The sequence below is a fragment of the Phocoena sinus genome, chromosome 2, assembly GCF_008692025.1.
Source record: "Phocoena sinus isolate mPhoSin1 chromosome 2, mPhoSin1.pri, whole genome shotgun sequence".
Classification (NCBI taxonomy): Eukaryota; Metazoa; Chordata; class Mammalia; order Artiodactyla; family Phocoenidae; genus Phocoena; species Phocoena sinus.
The window spans coordinates 156,029,109-156,052,650 of NC_045764.1; the positions used below are offsets into that span (position 1 = coordinate 156,029,109).

Here is a 23,542-nt window from a genome sequence, read left to right on the forward strand (position 1 = left end):
AAGAGAAATCCTGAGAAAAATCTAGTCGATTGTGTTCATGACAAGCAAATCATTAGGATCAATGTTATTTCAGTTATTACTTTACCTCAAGGACTCCATTAAGAGAAAAGAAAACAAAGTATCCTTTAACTTTTAGCTATAAAATTTGTTTGTAATTACAATAAAAATGGTTTCCACCTAAATATGCTAGGTTTCACCTGAGAGGTAAATGGAGACATTTCTTTCAAAAATATATACTTACTAGTATGTTTCAGTAGCGGGAAAGTACAAGAATTTGTACTGCAAGAATCCAATATTATGTTAATTTAAATAAGTTTAGAAAGAAAAAGGCTCCGGAGTTTTAAATCAAATTATGGTTTCTCCACCAGAAATTAGCCTCTTCTTATCTAAGCATACTAACCCAAAGCAATTGAAAGCCAAAATCCATGTTTATCCAGGCAAAACAGAAGTAAGAGATTAAAGGGTAGGAAAAAAAGTCTGAGTTTCCTTTTTGCCCTTCCTCCACCTCTTTTCCAAAGCCCTTTCCTATGCAGGGAATGTAAACTGCTGCCACTCAAACTTCCAAACACTGTCAAAAATTAGCCTCTAAATAAAAATGGCATCTCAGTATCATTAATCCATGAATAAGTTACCTACCCAAAATATGAACAACTTCTCTAAAGGCAAATGTCCACAAGAAGGTAAACTATGATAATAATTCCTATTGGTTGCACTCCCACAGTACTTTATTTGGAAATACTGCCTTATCCCAAAACATTTCCACAACCTATCATATATTTCAAATATATCTTTACTGACCGTGTTAGGCAGAATAATGCCCCCAAAGATGTCCAAGTCCTAATCCCTCGAACCTATGTGTATGTTTCCTTATATGGCAAAAGGGATTTTGCAGCTATGATTAAGTTAAGGACCTTGGGATGAGGAGATTATCCTGGATTACTGGGTGGACTCAATCAAAAGCATCCTTAAAAGTGGAAGAGGGAAGCAGAAGAGTAGTCAGAGTGATATGATGTAAGAAGTACTCAACCCACCCTTCCTGGCTTTGAAGAGGAAAGAAGGGGCTACAAAACAAGGAATGTGGGCAGCCTCTAGAAGCTGGAAAAGGAACAGATATTTCCCTAGGGCCTCCAAAAAAGAATACAGCCCTACTGACATCCTGCTTTTAGTCCAATGAAACCAGGGTCAGATTCTGACCTACAGAACTTTAAGAAAATTAATTTCTGGGTTTTTTAGACATTAGTTTTGTGCAAATTTGTTACTGTGGCATAAAAAAACTAATACACTGACTGAAACCATTTCTTAGCTCAACCTAGTTAAAATCTATTACATGCAACCATTGCTAAACTAACCTGTAAAGTACTTGTTATAGTGTTGACCTTCTCCGTGACATCCACAGTAGGATGATTTCGAGTTTCCCTGTGTATTGAACTGGCAGCCCATCGACCCAATCGGTCATGAGAGCAGAAGTGGTCTGAATCGTTGGAGGATCCTGCCATTGAGGTGCAAAAATCCTTAAAAATAAATCCAGGTCAAGGTCAATCAAATGGTAAGAGCACAGAAATAAGAGATTAATTTAACTATGTACTTTTTGATCTTTTAAAGTATTTATTACATTAGCCCTTTGCCATATCATAATTTCTAACACATAGCTTGAAAACACAAGTCATTTCCACATGTAATTCTCCCTCCTTTGTTTCTTCTGGTTTATGAGCAATTCCTCAGACATTTACAACTCCAAATAATAATCACTTAATTTTGTGCAATGCTCCTAAATTTTATAAGCTCTTTCACATACAGTATCTCACATAACTCTACCAACAACACTGTAAGGTATATGAGACACATAGATTGGTATCTCTACAATGAAGAAAAAAAAAAAAACACAGATATTCTCTAAGGCTAAAACCTGCAGATCTCAATATTAGTCTGATGTCCATTCTTTTTTTTTCTTTATTTGTTTTATATTTTTGGCTGTATTGGGTCTTTGTTGCTGCGCACAGGCTTTCTCTAGTTGCAGCGAGTGGGACCTACTCTTTGTTGTGGTGTGCAGGCTTCTCATTGCGGTGGCTTCTCTTGTTGCAGAGCATGGGCTCTAGGTGCACAGGCTTCAGTAGCTGTGGTGCACAGGCTCAGTAGTTGTGGAGCGCGGGGCTTAGTTGCTCCACGGCATGTGGGATCTTCCCCGACCATGGCTCAAACCCACGTTCCCTTCATAGGCAGGTGGATTCTTAACCACTGCACTGCCAGGGAAGCCCTAGTCTGATGTCCATTCTACTAAGCTATAAGAACATGTGTATCTTTAAACAAAAATACAACACACACAGAATGACCTAAAATAAAAGAATTCCATTCACTGTACAGTGAACACTCTCATACACCTTAATTTAAAATATAGTAGAATTAAACAAATGCAGTAATAGAGGTACAAACTCTACAATAACAAGTGTGTGAGAAGATGGAATCTTCAACATCTCCACCAAAACAGAAAGCCAAACATCCTGAATATAATCTCATCAGTAGAAAAGTCTCTAAATATGCTTTCCTCCTATCCTTACCTCAATTTTCAATCTAATGCAAAAGAAAATTATTTCACGCAAGACGATCTCAAAAGTTTCAAAATACCTTTTACAGAAATTGAAGAAATGAAATATATTTGTAACAAAGAAGCATCAGAGAAAATTCAATTATCAAAAGTGAAAGTTTGAGTATTCCAATAATTTCATATTCTGCTTAATAGAAGGTTAACATAATCTTTATTTTAACATTAATTGTTATAATCTTCCTAAAATCTGTATGACCAGTTTTCTGGCCTTTTAAATACAGTATGATGAAACCTCTCTTTAATAATCAAGAATATTCTGAAATTTTTGGATCTTTATTCTGAATGCATCTGGGAAGTACATGACCATACATCTAAAGCCAAGATAAAGGGAATTTGTTAAATATGTATAGATTCTCGAGCATTTAATGAAAGTAGTCATGTTTTTAATATATTAAATAAAATAAAACTAAATAAAAAGATAAGCAAGGAAGCTTGCTGTGAGTTTAGGTTTTTCAAAGTGAAATACAGTCTGTCCGTGTAGCACCAGGAAAAGAATCAACGGAACATCCAACTTCTTCGAGCTGGCTGAGACAGGGCTAGCAAACACCTGTCACACTCGAGCCTCTCCTCTGCCCAGGCCTCTCAACTTCCTTCCTCATCTCTCTTCTCTGGTTCTTGCCCCCTTCCCCTGTCTAGAAGTATAAAGGTACAGTGCCCACGATGTAGCTCTCTAACGTCAAAAAACATGAACAAGAAACAGGCTGAAGCAATTGTTTGGCTATGATTTTGCAGGATCACAACTGTTTAAATCCAAAAGAATAAACTTAAGAAGAAATCTTAAATGCAAAGTTCACCTTTATACTTAGGAAATCACGGGGGTGTGTGTGTGTGTGTGTGTGTGTGTCTTTGCACACCTGTGCGCACTCATGTGAGCACACCCATAAATCTATGTATGCCACATGACCTAAAATCATTTGCTCTATGTAAATGTACATTCCAACATTTTCCATTAGTGAAAACAGGAAAAATCAATTTTCTGAGAGCCTGCTACAACGCTAAGTACTATATAGATGCTTACACAGACAATCCAACTTAATTCTCTTAATAACTTATTAAAATGGGCAGTTAACCCCTAATCTATCGAGGATGCTGAGGGGGAGCTGTTAAGTAACAAGTCCAACACCATATAATGATTTTAAGTAGCAGACCAAGGATGCAGACCCAGGATTCAGCCAGGCTTCTCTACCTTCAGTATTCTCTTCATTCTACTTTGCTCTGCTGTCCCCTAAACACTACTTACGAACAATCTTAACAGTTAGTAAAAATCATTACAGGCAGCAGCAGGCCATGGTTCACATGTTGTCTACAGCCTCTTCAACCCCCTCTCATTTCATTTAAGCATAAAAATATCAAAATGAGGGAGGCTGGGAATCAAGTAGCAATATAAAATCTGTATTAGGCACCAGGAAAAAAACTAAGTGACATATCTATGCTGCATATAATAAAGAGCCTTAAAAACAAATCAAATCATTGGCCTCAGAGTAAAGGGGTTTTTATTTCCTGTTCCTTCTACTTTTTGTATAATGGAAAATAATAATTATGCCTAGATCTGTCAAAATTTTGTATCTAAAAGTATAATGAATATCATTTTAATAAGTCAAAATTCTGGAAACTAAATTGGAGTTAGGATACCACCACGCAGAATGAAAAGGTAACATTGGAAACCAGATGTTAACTATAATGGCTACTGGTGAGAGCAGGAAACAAGATAACCATCTATGAGACAACCTGATTTTTTTGAGTACCAAACTTTTAATAATAATCAGTTATCTACACACAACTTCAATGGATATAAATGGTGTATCAGACTCATCTAATGAGCAGACAGTCTGAGTTTCAATTTGACTACAAACAGTGATAACTGAAAATTTTATGGTTATTTTTTAAAATTTGAGAAAATATTTAAAATATAAAATAGTAGAGACTAATATAACAAGCATGCATGTATCTACTACCTAGAATGTTATTATTATTCTTTTCTATTTCTGTCTTCTTTATTCTATTTCTATCACCTTATTTCCCTATTATTTTTAAGAATATATTCTTAATATTGTTATTTCCCATTCTGACACGTGTGCTTCTAATATTTTTAATAAAATATTTAGAACGCTATAAATAAAGTCTTAGTACCCTCTCACACTACCCTCCACCCAGTACTACTCCTGCCCCACCTCCCCTGGGATAACTACCAGAATGATTTTGTGTTTAACTTTCCACACCACACTTCTATACTTTTACCGCGGGTATATGTACCTTGCAGTCTTTCTTAATGGAAAACACGTTATAATCAGTTGATAAATATTAACAAGTAAAGACATGGGATATGTGAATTTAAAACAGAAAATATTAGCAGCATTACACAAAATTAACAACAGCATTAACTAAATTATTTGTAATTGTCACATTAAAAAAAAAAAAACCTCTCACCCCTATTAAGGATTACATACTTTTTTTTTTTTTTTTATGCTGTACGCGGGCCTCTCACTGCTGCGGCCTCTCCCGCTGCGGAGCACAGGCTCCGGACGCGCAGGCTCAGCGGCCATGGCCCACGGGCCCAGCCGCCCCGCGGCATGCGGGATCCTCCCCGACCGGGGCACGAACCCGCGTCCCCTGCATCGGCAGGCGGACTCGCAACCACTGCGCCACCAGGGAAGCCCGGATTACATACTTTTAATAAGAAAAAAATCACACTTTCCAGCATGAATTTCACTATTTCACACACAAAGTCTTCAGCTTTTAATTTCAATTACTTTGAGCAATAAAAGATTTTCAAACTCCTGCATCTGATGGAACCCCTGTAGAAATATCAAGATTTTAAGGTGAGCTATATCTGAGAATTTTGCATGGTTTTTTTAATAGCTTATGAAACATTCACTTTTATAGCATATGAAAGGACTTCAATTACGTGTCATAAGGGTTGAAGGACTTTAAAGACATTAAAGAATCTGATTATAATAAAGAATAGAAATTAGATTAGTATTTTATTGTTGATAAAAACTTAGCACTTTCTAAAACTATTACTGACAATTCAAAAGGTCAAACACGCCTCTCATAGGTAACAGAGAGAGCACCTGACCCTAAATGTCACAAAGCAGAAGGCAGATATGGTGGCAGAGGTCCAATCTTACCAAAAGATGCCAGTCAGCCAACACCTCCACTCCCCAGACATGGAGTTGACGGAGGAAAAGAGAAACAAATGAGAAAGGAGTGGCCACTAGAGTTAGCCCATGAAGATAGTTCCCAAGAGCTCCTTAAGATAACTAAGAAGAGAAGCACAAAACAGTAAGCGCCAATTATACACTCTTCACTGACCATTAAGAATGTACTATTTTATACTACAAGTAAAAAATTAATTTTAAAAAAGTACTGTTTACCCTAATATCAGTGCATTAATGAAAATAAGATTTTCAGGCCTCTGAAAATCTTCCCCCCAGTGAAATTGTGCCCAAAGTATTAGATTCATTCCATGTTGATAAAAGCATACTGAGCAGTAACATAAAAACAACAAATATGCATGGCCATGCAAAACTGTTCTATCTAAAACCTAAGAAATATAAATTATCAGTGAGATGCTTTTCTAGACCATTAACTTGTTTTCCTTTAAATAATTATGTCTATGTTAGCCAGGTTGTAGGGGAAGGAACACTCCTAACCTCTCCTACTGGATATGTGTAAGTTGATATAAGTTGTCTGTTATGTCAGCAGTTTGTACATTTAACCTACCAACTACACTTCCAAAATTTCCCCTAACAAAATCATCTGAAATACATACAGAAATTTATATATAAGGATATTTACTGAGAAGTGATAATACAGGGAAAATAAAAACAACTTATATTTCAAATTATAAGAGAATGGTTAAAACACAGTACATACAGGTAGTAGAACAGTACACAGACATTAAAACCCTGTTACTGGTGACATTAAACAGCAATGCAAGGGATAAAAGTATGAATCCCAATTTTGTAATAAACATTATATGATGTCTGTATGTGAATGCAAATTACCCATATACCAATTTAGAGGAGCAGGAAAGGACGATGACAAAAGGGGAAGAAAATAAAAGTATATGTATTTACCATGTAGAGTTTACAGCTGATTTCTATTTTTTAAACATTCCTATCCTTCCTGAATTTTCTACAATGACTGAATAATCAGAAAGAAAAATATATAGTTAAAAGAAAGAAAAACAAATATAAAGATCCCCTTCAGAGATAGCAGATTAATAACAAGTTGACAACCTGGAAAATGTGTTTAAATAAAAGCTATACATTCGGAACCCCCTTTTTCCTAGCAGCTGTTTCCTTTTCCTTCCTGGCAACTTACCTGACCATTCTTCCTAGTCTCCTAACATCTATCTAGGTAGGGTCATGTCACCAGTTCTCACCAATGAGCTAAAGAATCAGGATTTCAATGCCAATCTCTAATGTTTCATACTGAAGAGTACTGGCTGGCCAAAGAAACCATTTATCATGAGTTTGTGAGCTAAAAGAATGATTTTTTTAATTATGTATGATTCTTTCTTTGCAATTTTGTTGAACAGTCATTAGATTCAAAAAATGATTCTCTTAAACATACTAAATACTGGAATGAACTTAAAAATTGAAGGACTATGTGAAAATATATTAATGTGTACTGGCATGGCTTATGCAATCAAATTCTGCTTTGGAAAACAAATTTAAAGTGGTTCATGAATGATATTTAATCATTACTACAATTTGAATTCCAAAGAAGAATTATTAAGACTAGTAGAAAAACACCTAGTATGCTCAAGAAAAATCTTCATCATTATTTTTAAAGAGTTAAAAGAAAAAAGTTCAGTTGGATTAGAAATGCATTCTTATTACCATAAGAAATTTCAGCATGATGTTTGTTGACAAAAGAAAAGAATTGCTAAATTTGAAGAATGATTAAAGAACTCTTAAAGAACAATTTAAAGAAACTGAATCACATAAATCCTGGTTAAATGTGAGAAAGGCATTTCCTTTAACTGGAGAAAAAGCAGTAAATACTCTCTGCAGTTTACTACCACCTACTGGTACAACAAAATTTACCATTGATGGGAAAGCAGTACTATTTACATTGTCTGCCTTTCAGATGCTGAGCTTCTTCCAAGACTCTGGAGAGGACTAAGATGGGTGACCTTGGGTGAAAGTCTCCAGAGACTTAGAGAAAGCTCTGGGTCTGAAAACAGATGGTACAATTCTTAGAATAGTTTATTTAGCTGCTCCCAACACATCAGTATTTAAAGGCATAAATATTGTTGTTTCTGCCTTAATGAACCTTATAACGAAGACATACGGCCACCAGAGCAAGTAATGAACCCTTCATCAATTCTCTCCCACTGAGGATCTATCCATCAAAAACAAATGCCCATATGCAAACCTGAACACTGCAAGAGAAGAAAACTGCATTCAGCCCTGTAATTTCAACCCTTTAATAAGAGAACTTGCAGTGAGTCTTTACAAACTTTCAAGTCCACCTCTTTTTTTATTTGACCTAAAGAGCCATCAGATTGTCTTCATTATAATGGTGCACATTTGTGTGTATGAGAGCTGAAATTTATTGATTCTCAAGCCTCTTTTCCTCAGAGCCAGTTTAAAACAATTAGGATTTGCAAGCTGTTCCATAAAAGATAAGCAACCAGCATCAGGGGTGATGTGTCACAAAGGCTGACTAGTGCATGTTAAATAGGTGATTGCCTCTGTGGCCTCCAAGTGCCTCAAACGTCCCTGTCCAAGGCAGCTGTCCTCAAAGAACATATTCAAGGTAATGATGCTGATACTTAAAGGAGGTCAGGGGAGCTAGGGAGTGTATTTTAAGCCTAATCACTAACCAAGTTCAAAATTTTTAATACATTTCTCACTGTTTCAATAGCTGTAGGACGTGTGATTGCCTCATCCTTCAAGAGAAAAAGTTAACAAACCAGCAGAGATTACCATGTACAAACAATTATCACCTGTATCTGTCATCTTTATGTCAGTCCTCCTCTGTAACTTAATCTCCTCAAACCCTTTTGGTAAATTCATATAAGATCAAAGTTAGATTGGAAGAATCAATACTGTCAAAATGACTATACTACCCAAGGCAATCTACAGATTCAATACAATCACTATCAAATTACCAATGGCATTTTTCACAGAACTAGAACAAAAAACTTTTTAATTTATATGAAGACACAAAAGACCCCAAATAACCAAAGCTATCCTGAGAAAGAAAAATGGAGCTGGAGGAATCCAACTCCCTGGCTTCAGACAATACTATAAAGCTACAGTAATCAAAACAGTATGGTGCCGGCACAAAAACAGAAATACAAATCAATGGAACAGGACAGAAAGTCCAGAAATAAACTCACACACTAATGGTCAATTAATCTACAACAAAGGAGGCAAGAATATACAATGGAGGAAAGACATTCTCTTCAATAAGTGGTGCTGGGAAAACTAGACAGCTACACATAAAAGAATGAAATTAGAACATTCTCTAACGCCATACAAAAAAATAAACTCAAAATGGATCAAAGATCTAAATGTAAGGCTGGACACTATAGAACTCTTAGAGGAAAACATAGGCAGAACACTCTTTGACATAAATCACAGCAATATCTTTTTTGATCGACATCCTAGAGCAGGGGTCCCCAACCCCCGGACAGTCCATGGCCTGTTAGGAACCAGGCCACACAGCAGGAGGTGAGCGTCGGGTGAGTGAGCAAAGCTTCGTCTGTATTTACGGCCACTCCCCATCGCTCACATTACCACCTGAGCTCCGCCTCCTGTCAGATCAGCAGCGGCATTAGATTCTCATAGGAGCGTGATCCCTACTGTGAACTGCGCATGTGTGGGATCTAGATTGCACACTCCTTATGAAAATCTAATGCCTGATGATCTGAGGTGGAGCTGAGGCAGTGATGCTAGCACTGGGGAACGGCTGCAAATACAGATTATCGTTAGCAGAGAAGTTTGACTGCATGGAGACCATAACAAATCAATTGTTTGCAGACTCATATCAAAACCCTATCAGTGAGTGGCAAGTGAATACAAGCTCAGGGCTCCCACTGATTCTGCATTATGGTGAGTTGTATAATTATTTCATTATATATTACAATGTAATAATAATAGAAATAAAGTGCAAATTAATGAGCTTGAATCACCCTGAAACCATCCCCCCTGGTCTTCCATGAAACCGGTCCCTGGTGCCAAAAAGGTTGGGACTGCTGTCCTAGGGTAATGAAAATAAAAACAAAAATAGACAAATGGGGCTTAATTAAACTTAAAAGCATCTACACAGCAAAAGAAAGCATAAACATGAATAAAAAAGCATAAAAATGAAAAGACAACCCACAGAATAGGAGAAAATATTTTCAAACAAAGAGACCAACAAGGGGTTAATCTCCAAAATATACAAACGGCTCATGCAGCTCTATGTCAAAAAAACAAACAACCCAATTAAAAAATGGGCAGAAGATCTAAATAGACATTTCTCCAAAGAAGACATACAGAGGGCCAAAAAGCACACAAAAAGATGCTCAACATCACTAATTATCAGAGAAATGCAAATCAAAATGACAGTTAGGTATCACCTCACACGGTTCAGGATGGCTATCATCAAAAAGTGTACAAACAACAAATGCTGGAGACGGTGTGGAGAAAAGGGGACCCTCTTGCACTGTTGGTGGGAATGTAAATTGGCACAACCGCTATGGAGAACAGTATGGAGGTTCCTTAAAAAACTAAAAATAGAACTACCTATGATCAAGCAATCCCATTTCTGGGCATATCCAAAGAAAACCATAATCCAAAAGAATACATGCATCCCAAGGTTCACTGCAGCACTATTTACAAAAGCCAAGACACGGAAGCAACCGAAATGTCCATCACCAGAGGAACGGATAAAGAAGATGTGGTACATATATATATACAATGGAATTTTACTCGGCCATAAAAAAGAATGAAATAATGCCATTTTCAGCAATGTGGATGGACCTAGAGATTATCATACTAGGTGAAGTAAGTCAGACAGAGAAAGACAAATATATGATATCACTCATATGTGGCATCAAATTTTTTTTAAAAAGATACAAATGACCTTATTTACAAAACAGAAACAGACTTACAGATATCGAAAACAAACTTATGGTTACCAAAGGGGAAACATGGCAGGGAGGGATAAGTCAGGAGCTTGGGATGAACACACACACACACACACACACACACACACACACACACACACACACAACTATATATAAGACAGATAACCAACAAGGACCTACTGTATAGCACAGGGAACTTGACTCAATATTCTGTGATAACCTATATGAGAATCTAAAAAAGAATGAATATATGTATACGTATAACTGGCTCACTTTGCTGTACACCGGAAAGTAACACAACATTGTAAATCAACTATACTCCAGCAAAACTAAAATTGAAAATAGAATATTTAAGAGTAACTGGGATTGAGAGAGCTTTTTTAGAGAAAAGTGGTCAGGACAGGGGTCTCATAATCAGAGAACTTAATGATGAGAAGGAACCAGTCACACGGACATCTGGGGGGAACCGAATTCTAGACAGGCGGAAGAGCAAATGCAGAGCACATGAAGTAGGAAGGAGTTTGGCAGGTTTGAGAAACAGCAAAAGGCAGGAGCACAGAGAGCAAGGAGTAAGGTGGCATGGGATGAAGTCTGAGAAGCAGGCTAGGGACAGCACATGGAGAGTTTCAAGGCTGAGAGAAGTGTGGATTTTGTTCCAGTCCTCATGTATGTTCTATGAGGGGAGGCATTTACTCTACGTATTCACTGTTGACACCACAAGGCCCAGAATTCTAACACACCTGGCACTCGGAGGAGATCCGCTGGACTGAGAGTGACTCAAGAACACCAAACGTCAAGCCATCAACTGCCCACAACCCAAGGCCAGCTCCATGTGGTGGGGACATTTTCCAAGGTGACAGAGTGGTTGAGATCTCATGCCAAATCTTTAGCTTAAGACTGCTTGGGCTACTCAACAGCATCTATTACCACCTATACGAGGACACATAAGAGGGAGCTAATTATAATGTGTCTTGCCCTCCTCCTGAATAATTAAATGTTTCATTGTAATGTTACAATTTGAATTTATTATCTTTTGTTGGGGAATAAAATTAAACATAATGAGGACTGCTAGTCTCCTCACAAAAAAAGATCCAAGTCAACTGTCCAGTCCAGTAGCTAGTTCTCAGTTAAGCCAGGAGATAATAGAAGCCACAGGAACAGAATCAAAGAGGTACAACAGATTCATGCATTCGTCATTTACTGAATCGTCACTACATCAAAAATGAAAGATGAAAGTAAATAAGTCACAGTCCATGATGGGAGAGAAAGACTTGTAAAAGTTCTATATATGGTGAACTAAGTAACATGACAAAATGCCAGGGGAGTCAGGTTAGGATCTTTCCACGCATCTGGAAGGAGGAGAAGAAGTTTGACAGATGGATGAGACAAAGAAATGAGATTCAGTTGAAAACCATCTGTCCCTGAGGAACTAGAGAAGAGACAAATAAGCAGAGCTCTCCCATCCTTCCACCAGGGCATGGCTTTAAAACTGTCTCCGGATATTCCTAAATATCCCCTGGGGCAGGAATGGGGTGGGTAAGTAAAATCATTCCCAGTTGAGACCTTCTGATTTACAGAATTAAGTATATATGTATACTAACATACATATACTAATATTCCAAATACACTAGATTTGATTTTTTATTGTATGTTTCACTTATTCCTGTTGTTGCCATCCATTTCCTCTCTTCCTCTCTCCTCCTTCCTCCCTCCCTCCCTTCCTCTATCTCTCTCACACACACATACCTCTACTCCATGGATGATGCCTGGAGGACTCAGCCCCCAGGCTCCATTTTGCTCCCCTTGCTGGAGTTAAGAGGGCAGAGTCACATGGACCAGGACCCATCAAGCAGGGGGCAGGGGCATTTCTGGAAAAGGCTATGTGGCATACAAAATGACTGTTTACTCAGACATGGAGATAAAACTAGTAGCTGCTTGATTATATATCTGCCAGTTGTTAAAAATTAGTGCAGTTTTAAAATAAAATAAAGTTACTTAACAACTCTTTCCCTGTCTCACAGATATTTTAGACTCTTACACCTACACATACTTCTAAAATAAATGAGGCAGTTTAAAAAATTAAATTAAAACATGTCAAGATAAAAAACAATAAACAAAAACCCAAGAGAAAAAAAAAAAAACAGAAATGGATGCTAACAAACAGAAGATGGATTTCTTACTTGTAGTTAAGCCCTAGAATTGTACTCTCTCTATTTGCTGACAGATAAAAAATAAATACAAACTACACTATTCCCGAAACAGCAGACAATAATGCAGCCCTCTAGGGGTGCAGCCAACCCCTAATAATTGTCCAAACTGTTCCAGATTGGGCAACAGATCAGCCTGGGCAAAGACAGAGCTAGGATCCCCGAGTTTCTAACACCATTCTGTTTAAATCAGAGGATGAAAAGTGGAGACTATAGACCAAATCCAGCCAACCAATATGTATTTTTAAATAACACTCATTGTGTTACCTTAAAACCTTAATTTGAAAACAAAGAGACTTCACTTAAAAAATCTAATTTCCAGTTTTTCTAGAAAAATCCAAAGATCTGGCAACACTGGGGATGAATTTTCCCATGGCAACACAGACATAAATAGTGGCTGCCCTGGAGTTTGTCATATACCTTCCTCTTGCCCTTTGCCCTTTGCAGTCCCCACTGGGCCTGCTTCAGCAGTGTGTTACCCAATTAGCAGTTGAGTTTGTAACCCTATTTTGGATAAAGAACCAAGACAAAGGAAGTTTATCAGCCTCATTCTCCAGTTAGAAATGAGCAATTCAACTGTGAAGAATTAATCAAGGTTAAATGCTCGAAAGATAATGCTTTCCTCTACAGACCAGAAGGGAAATAGTGAGTAATACAGCTTCGATATTAGCCATGCCTATACACTGTAAAACCAGAACAAGATACAAGCATTGAGCATAAGGACTTGATTTTCAGCAAACTACTTAGAATGTTTTCACACTATTGTATATAGAAGAAATTAAATGCAGAACAGTGTTGTACCTTGCATAATCTGGCTCCAACTCTTCACCCCTCCCAAGATGCACTGCCCTCCCACCATAGGTAGAGTTACCCCCTGTCTCTGAGCTCAGCTATTTGACCTACTTTGGCCAATTGGATTTTCGCTGACATGGCACAAGCAGATGCTTGAAATGGGATTACGCACTGGAACCTACTCCCCCACAACTCTTCCATCACCATGAGGACATGCCCACGCTATCCCACCGGAAGGTGTGGGAAACGTGGTTGCCCCAGTGGCTTCCAGCTTGGATCAGCAGGCCAGACAGCTGAGCTCAAACAAATGAGTCTAGCCAAGATAAGCAGACAAAGTGTACTGTTGTATACCGGCAAGGTTTTATTTATTATGCAGTAAAGGCCAACTGATATATATAGGTTACTAGTAAGTCATCTGATTTGGTTCAGAAGATGGTTAATTTCCTGATGTTTCCTCTCGAGCCTGCTCTTCTTGAGAAAACAGGTTGGTTTCAGCATCTTCTAACCGTAGAAGCAAAAAAGGACAGGTTCATACTAGGATGCACAAAATAAGCATTAACAATTGATATAACAAGTGACAGGCCACCAATTTTTGAGAAAGTAATCATAAATATCAGTTGGAGCTATTTATTTGTTCCCTGTAACATTAAGGTTTTCAAAAGAAACATACGGGCTTCCCTGGTGGTGCAGTGGTTGAGAGTCCGCCTGCCGATGCAGGGGACACGGGTTCGTGCCCCGGTCTGGGAAGATCCCACATGCCGCGGAGCGGCTGGGCCCATGAGCCATGGCCACTGGGCCTGCGCGTCGGGAGCCTGTGCTCCGCAACGGGAGAGGCCACAACAGTGAGAGGCCCGCATACTGCAAAAAAAAAAAAAAAAAAAAAAAAAAAGAAAAGAAGAAAAGAAACATACTATTTCTTAAGTGTATTATAAAGCTTATTTGTTTTCTTCCTATTAGTTTTTCAAGTAGAAACAGAAACTCCTCTTGACTTTCCTAGTGAACAAAACAACATTAAAAATTTTAAGAAAGGGAAATATTTCTTATTGCTATTTGTACCTTAAATTTGCATATTGCTTTATAGCTTACAAAGAATTTTCATTAGCATTTTCTCTTTTGATCTCCACCTGAATCCTATAAAGTTGGTATAATTACAACCCTTTGCTTTTGTTGCTAAAGGAAAACAAAGTTTTAAGTAAAATACTTATCCATGATTGCTTTGATAAAGTTACAATAACAGAACTGGAACCTAGATCTTGTGTCTCTAAGCCAGTGCCTTTTCCACAGCATTCTTAGATGCAAAAGAACTGTGTAAATTCCAAATACACTGTCCAATCACTGAAATGTCTGGGGGTTCTTTTGTCCTTCCCTACCATATTTCTTACGATCCATTCCCCCCACTATACACATACAACCAATGCATTTAAGGCCAAACTATTCCATATGTACCCATTTACTCAGAACTAAAGGTTTATATAATGAATACAGTATAAGATAATAAAGTATTAACTATGTAAATCTGCTATACATCCAATTTTCTACAGCTATTTTTTTTTTTTTTTTTTTTTTTTGCGGTACACGGGCCTCCCACTGCTGCGGCCTCTCCCGCTGCAGAGCACAGGCTCCGGACACGCAGGCCCAGCGGCCACGGCCCACGGGCCCAGCCGCTCCCCGGCACGCGGGATCCTCCCGGACCGGGGCACGAACCCGCGTCCCCCGCATCGGAAGGCGGACTCCCAACCACTGCGCCACCAGGGAAGCCCTACAGCTATTTTAAGATGAGTTTTAAATAATCCTGTCTCGTATTAGGAATATTTACAACCTCTCTCAAGCTGAAAAGCATTCCCTTTTTTTTCCAGAAATCATATCCTAAAGCCTTAAACTTAAAAAAAAAAAGTATTATGAATATTTTTCCTCCACTCTTTCTCAATCCCCATATTTATTTCTTCCCCCACTCTTCTTTTACTTTATATCTTTAGATCTCCCTTTAACTCCTCTATAATAATGAACTGGAACACTTTTTTACTGTACTTAGAAATATGATTACTCAAGAGTTTGGTATTTTTTATTCTTAATTTTTAAAGTGGGTAAAAAGAATGATGTACATATTCTTTCCAAGATATAACAAAAACTTCTTTTTTTTTTAAAAGGTGATTGGAATACTTTGTACCATGAACTGTTTCCTTTAATATTTTTAAATGTATACATAAAAATTTTAAAGATATAGAATTAGAAAGGAATCCAACTATAATAAAATACAGCTCAATATCATATAAAACCAGTTACATTGAAACACTGAATTACTGCAAGTACATGGATGTAAACTCCACTTAAGAACCTCAATTTTAAAAACTTTCAAAAAACAAAAGTTGAAATAATAATGCTGAATAGCTAATGCTCTAACATCACAGCTTGCTCAATGACAATAAGCCTACAAAGTAAGTACCATTGTCATCATGATATGTAGATAAGAGGCTTAAAGAAGCTAGGTGAGGTACCCAAGGTTACACAGCTTCCAACAGCAGAGCCGTGTCGTGAGCCTTTCTTCAAGGCCCAGATTCCTAACCATGTATGTATCCCTTCTCATTACCACCAGCGCCATTCATAATTCAGGACTTTTCTTAACTCATTACTAGCCACTATAATGGTTTCTCTGAGTCTTTTTCTATCCATTCCAACCTTCACTGACACTCCACTGCCCATGTGATTGAGTCTAGGTTCTTGAATCAGGAATTCAAGACCCTAATCAAGCCACCCTTCTCTTAACGAAAGAATCATAGAAAATATAAGGCCTACATTTAGCTATTACACCAGCTATTCTCCTACCACTTCCATCCCTCACTAATGCCATTAGGTCTGACTGAAATGCCATCTGCTGTCGACCATTGCCACCTATATAAATTCCACCCATCTTTCCAGGTAAAGGTCAAATAATACAATCTCAGCGAAGCCTTCCATCTCCAGCCAGAAGTGATCTTTTCTCTGTCTGCATACTTATAGTTCCCTACTTATAGCAAGACAATAATTAAACATGTCCATAGTACGTAATTATTCCTGCCACAGAATCTTTTTCAATTTCTCAAATATGTTATGCTCATCTCACCATTATACCTATGCTGGAGTCACCACTAGAACATTCTTTTCACTCCTTTTCCTTTCGCTAACTCTTACTTGTCCTTCAAGTCTCAGTTCAGAGGAAACTTCCTCTAGAAAGCCTTCCTTCACTGCCCCCACCTTAACCCTGGGCCAAGAGCCCACCTTGGACACCAACTCCTCACAGCCCAGACATAGCTAACTGGCTGTTTACTTGTCTGTCTCCCTTCTAGTCTCTACATCTCATCATAGACTCCATTTACTTTGTTCATGGCTGTATTTCAACACCGACCATAGCGCCTGGTGTGTAGCTGGAATATTTTTTAATGAATTTACAATTAACTTCTCCTTATTACACTGTCTGATTAATCCAGAGACAAATTTCAAAGTACAGGACTTTGCAATTGGTGATTCTAATTAAATAATTGTTGGATGAAATAATTTTTGCAGTAAATAGCCTAGATTAATTATCTTAAGTCCTCAGACAATATGGATTGAACTGCAAAACGGTATAAATAAGAATACTTGATATGTCTTTAGAGTAAACAAGGATAATCATTTCAAATTCATTTGAATGTGTTAAAACTTATAACTGAATCAAACCTAGGTTTGCTTGAATTATTGCAAATCACTTTCTCATTGCTATTTGCAGCTACCTACATTCCTCAATTATTATTTATTGGTCCTATAAAGCTCTACACACTCCAAATTACCTAGGCTCTTTACTATCTGTGTCCATTCTCAGTACTGTTTTAATGTACCAATTACCACTCATAAGCTAACCCGTTTTTGCCATTTTAAAGCCTTCACTCTCCCGCCATCGAGCTTTTTCCTTCTTCCTACAATCTATAAAATTATCTCTTCTTTTTTCAATTTAACTTTTTTTTAATAAATCTATGTATTTATTTTCAGCTGCATTGGGTCTTTGTTGCTGCACGCGGGCTTTCTCTAGTTGCGGCGAGTGGGGGCTACTCTTCCTTGCAGTGCGCAGCCTTCTCATTGCAGTTGTGGAGCACGGGCTCTAGGCGCGTGGGCTTCAGTATTTGCAGCACGTGGGCTCAGTCGTTTTGGCTCGCGGGCTCTAGAACGCAGGCTCAGTAGTTGTGGCGCACGGACTTAGTTGCTCCGTGGCATGCGGGATCTTCCCAGACTAGGACTCAAGCCTGTGTCCCCTGCATTGGCAGGCCGATTCTTAACCACTGTGCCACCAAGGAAGTCCCTCTTTCTTTTTAAATAATCATAGTTCACTTCTTCCAAGAAGTCTGTCTTCACTAAAAGCCTAGTTCAGGCTTAGCCTTAATTCACCTATTCATTCATCTATGAGCTCATTCATTCATGAGTACCTGTTTCATGGCAAACACTGTTCATAAAGTAGATTTTAAATGTTCATCAGCTAAATGGATTCATGTAACCACAAATACTCCCATCTCCCAAACAATCCAAGTACCCGTATTGTACAGATATATATCAAGGGTTATATGAATTTCAGGGAGGTGCTAAATATCTGATAAAGACCTGAGAAGCTTCTTAGGATTATTCATAATTATTAATAAGACACCAGAAACAAGGTTGAAGAACTAAAGTAAAAACTCAGAAAAATATTTGGATTATATGAAAACCAAAGAATTTATCATCTCTTTAAAAAAATAGAAAAAAGAACATTCCAGTAGTACAAGGTCCACAGGATAAACAGGCAATTCACAGAATACATGTAATATATTCTATTTCACTAATTAAAGAATTGCAAATTAAAGTAATGATATTCCTTTTTATCTGTTTTGTACCTGTGAAAAAAAGCCTCACCACCAAGGGCACACCTTGCTGTAAGAATATTAACTAGGATAGCTTTTCTAAAGAACAATCTGGCAAGTAAAAATAAGTAATATGCACATGTTTTGACCCAGAGATTCTACTTCTATAACTATATCCCTAAGAAAAACAAAAGGAGATGTATGTATAAGATGTATGTATACCCTTAGATGTAGATGTCGGTAAAAGAGCTTCATGACAGAATTATTTATAGTAGTAAAAAGAAAAAAAGAAAACCACAAATCCACTGATAAGGGATACATTAAATGTATCTAGTCATTTGGGATACTATGTAGCAGTTAAAAGAGACAAGGTAAAATTTTATATGTACATTATTACAAGAAAGAAAAACACTATAGAATAGTATGAATATATTGAAACATTTCATATTAGAATCAACCCAGTGAAATTATTACATGGATTACAGTGAATCTACTCTAGGTTATTTTTATATTACTCCCAAATGTGTTAAGACTGCAGTTGAAAACTTCTGGACTAAATTATCCTAACAGGCCCCTCCAGCTCTAATATTCTTTCATTCTAAGAACCTTTTACACATTTATCTTAGACAAAGTGTTATGACAAGACCCCAATCGGTCTTCCCTACATGTTTAAGTGCCCTTTATCTAAATGAAACGTGAAAATGCTAAAGTGTCCCGAATTTTAAATCTATGATGCAAAACCTGAGTTAACACTATCCTCTTGATTATCAATGACAATTTATGTTGCATACATACACTTATAGAAATCACAGATACAGTTACCTCTTACCTCAATAACATAAAGACCATTATATTGATATCTTGAAAAAATAACTAAGAAAGATAATAGAAGCCTTTGAACATTTAAAGAGATGAATAACAAGAAACGTGGCTTATATGGTACACAATATAAAAAATACTAACCGCAAATCAAACCCTATTAGAGGGCAATCAGAGACCACAATGTGGCCTCTGTGTAGTGGGCAGGACTGGGATTTAGAGTCAGAAGACCTGGGGATGAAGAAAGACCACTCTTTTGGCTGCAGAATCCAAGCAAATCAAATAACCTATCTGAGCCTCAATTGCCTCATTTCTAAAATAAACAGAAGGATAATAAATGTATTATATACAACATGTAAAAGGTGCCTAATACAGGGCCTGAGACAAAACAGGTTCTCAAATACTTGTCTAATAGAAGCAGGTGCATTATTATTGCTTTTATTAAGGTATCTAGTTTGTTCCCCTGAATTTCTGTAAACACTGCATGTACAACCATCCTATTAATTGTGATACTGCATGTTAGAAAGGGGTTTCTTGCTCCTTAAAAGCCTATTTGTTGCCATACTCTTTTCCACTATAAATATGCAAAAATATGTTATCTCAGAAACTCAGGGAGGAAGCATACTTACAAAGCACACCCCCAAAACTCTGTGTTGCTGTCCTCTGAGCTCAGTGCTCTTCTTAGACACGTAAGTCTGCCTCCTATCATTTCTTCATGAGATTCAGGGCAAAAAGTCCTAGTCAAATGGACGATCTTGGTTTGCCCCTACACTTTTCCCAAACCACCTACAGATAAATGAAACAAGGAGTAAAACACACCCACAACCTTAATTTTTTTTAAACAATTAAAGATAAAAATAAGCTCACCCTATGTACAGTTTGTGTACACAGCAGAGAATATATCACATCAAGTCAGAGAACAGAGAAATGTTCCTTGGATCATGCAAAAGCCCCACTGAAGTCACAGGAATTCTTCACACCCAAGTGCCCAGCCAGCATACTCCTCACTGGTGACTTCCGCCCATACCTGGTCATTGCCTTGGGCTGGCTAGAGCATGTCGCAGTGTGAACTGTAGCCCAAGTCTAGCCAAAGGTACTATCCCTAAGCATGTCTCTCAGTGGGTAAACGAAGGCAGGTAACGAAATTAATATGTTACTTCTGAATTTAATGGCCCGACTGTATTCCAAGCCAGTAAATGAACTACATGCTAGCACTCCTAAAGGAAATATTTTATAAACTGCCCAGCTCTTCCTACATTTAGTATTGCCAATTAAATAAGTAAAAGTAAAATGCCTTGGTTTTAAGAGCTGTGGACAGAAATATTCTCAGTTCTTTGTGACGCCTTTCAAAGTAGTCTGTAAGAATCCACTGAAAATTATCCACAGAACTGCTGGTTGTCCACAGAAAAAATAGATCTGGGAATACATCTATCAACCACTCCAAGAAAAAAGGTATTTCTCTTAATCAAAACATACAGTCAAGAGAGAGTTCAAGTTGACCCAGAGGTCATGCAATGGCAGAGAGGACACAGGTATGATGCATGTTTAACTCTTTTAACAAAGCAGCTACTACCTTCATTCTGTGACTCACAGGACACCCCCAAATTTCTGTGCCAACATGAAACTACCAAAATTTTAATCTTCTATCTGTGCTGTCCAATACAATAGTCACTAGCCATATGTGGCTAATGTGCTATAAATGTAATCTAGATGCAATACTTAGCACCATTTTTTAAAGTTTTTTAGGATGTAAAATATCTCAAGTTTCACACTGACTACAGGTGGAAATGAAAACATTTTGGTGCCAAACCAATTACTTAAAGAAATTTCACCAGCTCCTTTTTACTTGTTTAGTGTGTGTGAGCACTAGAAAATTTCACCTTGCAGTGTGGCTCACACTATGTTTCTATTAGCACAGCTCTGTATAGTTAATAAAAATAAATAACAAATACTGAGCACTCCCAATGGCCCAGGCCCTGTGTTAGATAGATACTCTACGTAATACTTGGCACAAGGATACAAAGCGGTTTTACAAGATGTCCGCGGCGGTGACTGAGCTTCATCAAACCGACAAAGGATGCAGCTGGAATTCAATGTCAGGTGTTTCTACGAAATAACTCAAATACGGGTCTGTTAAATAGCTGACACTGGGGCAACTCCCATGTTGGCATAGGAAAGACAAGTCATTGATACAGCGTTCCCAAGGGTAGCAAATTTTGTGACTCTAAACGTGTACAAAACGTCCAACTATATCCCAGGCCAGGCAAGTACACGCCAGAACGAGGCCAAACTCCTTGACAGCTCAAGCTTCACAGCTCCTAGTGCAGGACAAGCTGCTCTCAAAAGAGAACAACGAAGTTCAAACTCCCTGCATGACTTGACCAGGACCTGACTGTGGACACCCACACCGAGGGAGGGGGGCGTCGGGGTGCCAGGCACGCCGTCTCCCCCAACTTTAGCACACACACCACACATCCACGGCCTTACCCCAGATCTCCGTGCGGCTTTGGCGTCCCCACCCCTGGGACGAGGGGAAGCGGGACCTAAAACGTCTATGACAGGATAGGGAAGTGGTAAAGAAAGAGCGAGGGGACGGTGAAGGCGCAGGTACCTGAGACAGAAGAGGACCCCAGGTCCTTAATGCCGGATCATTGCCGAGGCCCCCACCCGGCTCCCGCGGCCACCAGCGACCCAGAAGGTGTAACTGACTGGACGCAGCGACGCAACCGACTCTGCTCTCCCCAGACTCGCAGCTATGGCAACTTGAACTAGCCGCCAGCCGCGGCAAGTGTACAGTTGCCCCGCTGCTACCAACTTGGTCCTCTGGGGGTTGTAGTCCGTCTCATGCTCAAAAGCAAGGAGTTACTAGGGCAGTGCGGCCCCAAAAGAAACTGCATTTCCCAGGATGCCATACGGACTGGCCTTGGGGTGACTTTTCCGGAAGAAGCCGAATTAGCTGGCACCTGAGTCCTCGGACGCGCCCTCTTGCCCTGGTCTTTATTTTTTAAAGGGCCAGTAACTCCTATAAGCGACAAACACCAGATAATGAGCTGAGAGCTGCTTCAGCCCTGACTCTAGCATAATCAGAAGTGTCTAAAATATTTACTTTGTAAAAAGTAACCAAAAAATCAAAGCAGCTGCAATACTAACACAAACTATGTTTCTTTTACTCCTTGGGGAACAGGGAAGCGTAACTTCCAGCACTGAAATGTAAAAATCCCCTTAATACCAGGACCCGATGTATTTTTCATTTCTTTTTCTTTTTAAATTTAATTTTATTTATTTATTTTTATACAGCTGGTTCTTATCAGTTATCTATTCTATACATATTAGTGTATATATGTCAATCCCAATGTCTTTTTCTAAAGGCTCACAAATTCTTAGAACTGGAAGCGAACAGGGAAGATTATCTAATTAAACCTTTTAGGCCTGGAAAGAGTAAATGAGTCGCCTAAAACCACACAGTTCTTTAATGGCAAACCCAAGGTATATGAGACTGTCACTTCATGGCTGCTGCTACCTCAGTCGTTCTAGAACATGAGAGAGACATATTCCACTCAGAGAAGCTGGTTTCAGTCATGAAAAGGTGATGATAAAAACCTCGACAAAAAATTGATCTTTGGAAAAGCTACGAAGACGGGAAAGTCAAATTAGTCAGCTGGAGCTTTGTTTCCTTCTGCTCTGCCAAAAAGAGCATTGATTCTTTCCTCCTCAAGGCTAAAATCAATTTTAACTTTATCTGTGACAGCTTTCCTGGCTACCTCAAGAAGAGCCAGATCACATTTTTAAACTATGCAGTTTCCTTATTCTAATAATCTGTACCATAATTATCCATTTCCCAGTTGGTCTCTTCCACTAAATTCTAAGCCCCTCCTGTGTTTACAGGATCTTAACCTATTAAAATTGTTATTTCTCTTCTCAGCCTTTCCTCACTTCACACTCTTCCTTCATATTTCTCTCTCTCTCTCTCACTCTCTCTCTCTCTCTCCCTCTCTCTTTTTCTCTTTCTCTTTCTGTCTCTCTCTCTCTCTCCCCCACTCCCACCGGGGCATGCATGCACACAAAATCATAAATAATATATATTGGAATTATTCAAATATTTTCTCTGGACAACACTGAGGTAAAGTTTATTTTATATTCAGCTTCAATATAAAATAATTCTTCTAAAGATCTGCCTACGTACTTGCATCTA

At 38.3% G+C, this 23,542-nt stretch overlaps 1 protein-coding gene across 2 annotated transcripts in view; it reads right to left on the bottom strand.

Moving 5' to 3' along the window:
- The window catches only part of CEP128 (centrosomal protein 128), a 436,342-nt gene extending 414,222 nt beyond the window's left edge, over positions 1 to 22,120 (bottom strand). Inside the window, exons 1-3 of one of the 2 annotated variants that reach the window (XM_032624894.1) lie at positions 21,962 to 22,120; positions 19,980 to 20,136; positions 1,350 to 1,511 (exon numbers count right to left, since the gene is read on the bottom strand). In XM_032624894.1, coding sequence (XP_032480785.1) covers positions 1,350 to 1,496 — 147 coding nt within the window. In that variant the 5' untranslated portion in view covers positions 1,497 to 1,511; positions 19,980 to 20,136; positions 21,962 to 22,120. The remainder of the gene's footprint in view (positions 1 to 1,349; positions 1,512 to 19,979; positions 20,137 to 21,961) is intronic. The other variant, XM_032624895.1, reaches the window with a different exon arrangement.
- Positions 22,121 to 23,542: the final 1,422 nt, after the last annotated feature.